At 23.6% G+C, this 5,758-nt stretch overlaps 1 protein-coding gene across 1 annotated transcript; it reads right to left on the bottom strand.

Moving 5' to 3' along the window:
• Nucleotides 1–309: 309 nt before the first annotated feature.
• Nucleotides 310–2,765, bottom strand: LOC145842981 (uncharacterized). The gene is made up of 2 exons (XM_082950453.1): nt 2,733–2,765; nt 310–630 (listed from the first exon to the last, which is right to left on the bottom strand). Exons 1-2 carry the CDS (start codon nt 2,763–2,765, stop codon nt 310–312), a joined length of 354 nt encoding a protein of 117 aa, XP_082806579.1.
• Nucleotides 2,766–5,758: the final 2,993 nt, after the last annotated feature.

The raw sequence follows: 5,758 nt of genomic DNA, 5'->3' as shown, positions 1-5,758 counted from the left end.
GGATACAAATTAACATTAAACCAAACTTGTATTGTGAAATATCACTTTAATAATTTACTCAAAGCTCTCATTTAGCATGAATTTTTCATTAAGAAGACTTTTTAGTATAATATGCACACATAAATTTAAGCCCTTCACATAACATTAAGATTTTACCTTAAATAAGACCTTGAAATAAGTTTCAATAAAAGAAAAATACTTTTTATCTGAAATTCAAGCTCAATATTTTTAGTAAAATCTGAACTTTATAAAAATTACACACTTTCAAGTTCTTTTGTTTATTCGACAAAACTTATCTAATAGAAAAAGTCAATTTTCAACAAACTTATGTCTACACTTGGGACATGTGTAGTGATTATAAAACCATGTGTAAGTGCAATTTTTACACAGCACATGATTTCCATCACAATCCAATTCAACAAGCTGGTTGCCAACTTCGAAGTCACCCAAGCAAATCGTACACCTGTCTCCCAAGTTCGATTGACTGGCTTCAAAATGTTTGAACTTTTCCAGTCTATCCTTTGAAAGGCCGTTATTTACCAGGTACGAGAATAAAGGGTCGTTACGCACCATCCTTAACAGTAAAAGCTGTTGTTCTTGTCGCAATGACGCAACTTCAGGATTTATACCCTGAAGAAATACTTTTTTAAAGTAAGAGTTAAAATATATTTTTTTGTATTTTGATTTAATCTATAACATTAATTAAATTTGTTTTGTTAGGATAACTTTTAGTACAAATACTGTGCAAAAAATTACAGTCTATTTTAAGTTATTCAAAAATATATGTTAACTCAGTTTAACTTGACGAGCGTGAGCTTGGCTTAAGTGACTTTTTTTTTTAACCAAACTTTAAAACCAATTTTTTTCAATTTTTATAATGCTAACTTGGAACTTTTTTTTTATACTATAGAACGTTCTTTTGCTTTGCTTTTCACAATAATTTCCATCAAATCAGGGTTTTACTTTTGTAGTGGGCCTCTTTAGAAATTTAAACGTTTTTTTGTACTTTTTACTTGACAACTATTTTTTCAGAAAATAATTATCTTTTTTTTAATTTTTTCTATTTAAAATACTTTTAAACTTAGTTTAATAACATTATTAATTTTTTTAAATTGTTTTCTCTAACTTATGCCTAAATAATTTTTCAGCAAAATGCTAAATTTGCACAATTTTCGTTCTTTTTGTTTCATAGTTTTATCGCAATAATATAATATTTTTATAATAAATTTTATTTTTAATAAACTTATATACTTAAGTTTTATGACATTATTATATTTTTTTCATAATTTATTATAATTTTTTTAATATATAATCCACACAAGTTTTATCTAAATTCGTAGCACTTAAGTGCTTTAATTAAGTAATTTTAGGGATAAAAAGTTGTATTGATCATATATTAAAAATACAATAATAAATTAAGAAAAAAATTTAATAACGTCATAAAACTTAAGTTTTCAAGTCTATTAAAAATAATAATAATTATAAAAATATTATATTTTTTGCGGTAAAATCATGAAACAAAAAAACGAAAATCGTGCAACTTTGGTATTTTGCTGAAAAATTGATTTAGTTATATGTTATAAAAAAAATTGAAAAGAAAATTAAAAAAAATAATAATAATGTTATTAAACTTAGTTTAACAAGTATATTAAAAAAACAAATTCGAAAAAAAACTTTTTTTTTTGAAAAAATAGGTGTAAGTAAAAAAAAAAAAAAAAAACGTTAAATTTCAAAGGGGCCCACTACAAAATTAAAATGACAATTCGATAGAAATTATTGTGAAAAGCAAAGCAAAAGAACGTTCTTTAGAAAAAAAAAGTTCCAATTTAGCATTAAAGAAATAAAATAATTGGTTTTAAAGTTTGGTTAAAAAAAAATTACAAAAAAAGCCAAGTTCACGCTCATATTAACTTGTACTTATAATTCAAGTTTTTTTTTTAAACTAAGGTATTCGAAAATATGTTTTAAAGTAAAAACCTTGCGATAATTTAAACTAAATTTAAATTAAATGTTGATACACATTAATTCAAATAAAAAATAATATTTTATTATCTAAATTTTTGCCCTTTTTTAAACAACTAACTATTAATAAATAAATAAAAAACTTAAATTTAAGTTGTGTTAACAGTTTTTCAATACAAAATTCCAAGTTTTATTTATAGTTAACACATAACGTTTAGAACTTATTTTAAATATAAACTTTTTATTCTTGTTCGGGACAAGGCAATAAACTGTACCAAGACAGTATAACTTGATAACCAAAATATTTTTTGTACACCAGGATCTTGGACTTAACTTTTTTAGCGTACTCTTGTCGTTTTAAAACAATATAAAGTAAACGCAATTAATTAAACATCAGATATCACTGTTATTGTTTTTAACAAAATAAGATTTCTAAATTATTTTCGAATTTCAACTCGAAACTACAAACTATTTACTTTTTTGTTGTTGTAAATTTTAAGAAAGTTATCTAAATTAAAATAATATGTTTAGTTTTATTTTTTAAAATTGTATTAGCTTAGTACTTCTACATAGCTTTTTAATAAAATATTGTATCAGTAAGATTCAAAAGTTAATCTAAGCAGTACTTTAATGAAAACAACTTTTAACGCTTAATAATAAATACTATTGATCTATTTCTTAAATCTAAATTTTTTCAAATAAAGGAAATGGTGTTGAGTAGGCATTTTAAAGAAATTGAACTAATTGAAAAAAATAATAATAAAGCATACCTGCAAAACATCTAATAATGAGCCGTCATCCATTTTGTTTAAAGAAAATTGCTGAAAAAAAATAAATATACAAAGTTAATTAGTAGAAGATAAAAGCTATCAAAACTTTTAGTACTAAAGTTTAGTACTAAACTTTTATTTCTTTATGGACTTCAAGTGAATATTAATGCTTATTTAATAACTTTTTAATTACCTTATTTGTTTAAGTCTAGTTAAAGTTTTATATAAACTTAAAATTTGTTAGTCCTTGAAGACTTTTCTTATAATTCTGCCCTCTAAATTTTTTCTATATTTATTCTCTTTGGTTACTAATAGAAGATTAAGTAAAACATAAGTGTATATAATTTAAATCAGTGATCATAAAAGTGTGCAAAGAATTTTTTACAGCTCATAAAAGAATTATTTAGAAGAAAACTATTTTAGATGACGTTTGTTTTGTCTATTTCTATGTGAAAAAGAAAATTTCAACATAAAATAACAGTTTTTAAACCGTTATTTATATACTAAGGCATTCAAACATATAAAATAGTATTGTTTAATAACAATTAGATATTTTTTTAGTCTAGTGTGCACGGAATTTATTTTCCTGTAATTTAGTGTGCACAGTTTTTGAAAAAAATGAAGACTACTGCTTTAAAAGACAACAACAATTTTGATGTTTGCTTGAAAGTTTGTGAATGTTACTTTACTTTTTCTTACTTACTGAAATAATCTATAAAGAAGACTTGGAAAAAATAACTTAGTATAATTTTATTTACCTTTTACTAAGAAAAAAAGACTTAAACTGTAGTTAGTAAGAATAATTTCAATTTTTTGTACAGATCTATTAAATAATAATGGATAACTTATTCTTACAGGTGACCCTAATATAAGCATAAAAAACTCCTTAAACCTTAAATAATATTACTAAGTACTATTAGTGTAACCATTAATTTTTAAGTACTTACTTAATAGCCTTTTTAGTTAAAACTTTGTTTTTACTTGATTCTTGTACTTAGTAGAAATTAGTAAGTAATTTCAGTTATATTAAGTAGAACTCCATACTTCTAATTTAATGTAGGGATTTTCAAACTGCAGGGGTAAAAGTACAGCCTACGAGAATGTCTTTATTACAAATGAGATACAGCCCATGGAAGCTAAAATTGCGGCTTCTAAAAGGTGAAATGTGGCTTACAAAACTTATACTAGATATCTTGAGGCTTGAAATAGAAATAAAAATAAAAAAGGTCATAGGTACCTCTTCTTACAAGAGATTTGAATCTTGAACAATTATTTAATATTTATAAATTTTTAAACTTACACTAGATATTATTAGGTTTTAAATGAAAAGTCAAAAAATGTTAAGAGTAAAAATTAAAAAATCAGCTGAAAAACTAAAACTGAGTTAAAAATAATAATAAGCTAGGTAAATTTTGATTTTATATTTATATGTGACCTAATACCACATGGTCTTAAGATCAATAACAGCTGTTAAATTATAAGCTAATTTATTTAACCTTCAGACCAGTATAAATATAAAAACAAGTAAAATAAAATATTTAAATTATATATAAAATAAGTGCTGTTAAATCATTATGAAGATTACACTATAATCAAAACTTTTGCTTGTATTTACAGCAACAAGTGCTTAATAGCTTTTGATTATTTATAAAAACTATGATACTTAGTTATAGTTAAATAATCCAAAACTAATTTGATTTGCGAAAGAAAGAGTTTTAACATAACATACTTTTGAGATGTTATTTAATTGTAACCACTTAAAAGTGCAAATAGTATTGGGTTTTTTAATTGTTTTAAATTGAATTTTTTTACACATTAAATGAAGTAGAACTAGTTTAGCAGTTAATTTAATTTGATAAAAGAATAACAAAAAAAAAAGTCAATTGAAAAAACAAATAATATAAACTAAACTAAAAATAAAAAATATTTGAACACAAAACTATTTTAAGTTATTTAAGATATAAGAGAGATGTTTAAGGTTTATGCCAGGGTTTCCGAAACTTTTTAAAAAAAGGCTCCCTTTAAAGAAATTAAAAATGCTATGGCCCTCTCTAACAAGATTACTCAAAAAACTACTATTGAGAACGCCTAAGACCTTTTTTGCTCATGTGTAGTGTAAGTATCAAATTGCAACCTTCATTGCCCACTGTGGCCTCTGGTTTAAACTATTGTAGTTTTCAAAACTAATTCTATATAGTCTAGAAAAAAATCATATGAACTATCATTTTAAAGTTTTAATTTATTTGGTATACCTAAACACCTTTTAAGAAAATAAAGCTTGCTTATCAAAATATTTATAATGTTTAGCATATACACCATATTTTGTAAAACTTATTTTTAAAATAGCTCATTTGGAATAAATGTTAAAGTAATCACTCCTCATAGTTAGATATCGCCCCTTAAATAGTTAATTATATATTTAATTTTTTTGTTTCTTACTAGTTATTGACCCTGATAACAAAATTTGCCCCGAGGGATATCGGTCACTTTTTGAAAACCTGACCAATACTTTATACAATAAATAAAAATTAATCTACTGACTTAGATATTGACGTAAAGTAGATAAAAAAAACTTGTATTTTTTGTCAAAATTAATGTCTAAAAAAGGTTTTGTTTTTATATCACCATTAACCTAATTCTACTAAATTCTTTTCAAAACGTAGTACTTCTGTTTTTTAGACTTTACTACATTTTTAGTGAAAGTGTTACTAAAATGCACAAAGCTAATACAAAAATGTATAGCTATTTTAAACTTAGAAGATATCAAAACTGAATTTTCTATGCAAACTAAATCTTGCATAAGTATATAAAAACTGTTTGAAAATTCTAAAAGCAACAGCTAGGACATCTATGTACAATTAATGATAGTTCAAGCTGAGTTTTTCAAAGCAAACACCCCTTCCTTCTGCCTAAAAGTGTTATTAGAAATTATATTAGAGAAAACTGAAAATGTAATTATAATAAAAAAAATAATAGTATGTGTTTTTTTACTTTAATACTGTTTGCTGATACATGTTACAGCTTTT

The sequence above is a fragment of the Thalia democratica genome, chromosome 8 (assembly GCF_965202585.1).
Source record: "Thalia democratica chromosome 8, ktThaDemo2.hap1.1, whole genome shotgun sequence".
In the NCBI taxonomy this organism is placed as follows: domain Eukaryota; kingdom Metazoa; phylum Chordata; class Thaliacea; order Salpida; family Salpidae; genus Thalia; species Thalia democratica.
This window is presented reverse-complemented; position numbering and strand designations above follow the sequence as displayed.

Bases quoted from the DNA above. Each gene is read 5' to 3' on its own strand.
- LOC145842981 (XM_082950453.1), bottom strand. From the start codon at position 2,765: ATGGATGACGGCTCATTATTAGATGTTTTGCAG. The intron at 631-2,732 runs GTATGCTTTATT...GTATTTCTTCAG, and splicing joins CATTATTAGATGTTTTGCAG to GGTATAAATCCTGAAGTTGC.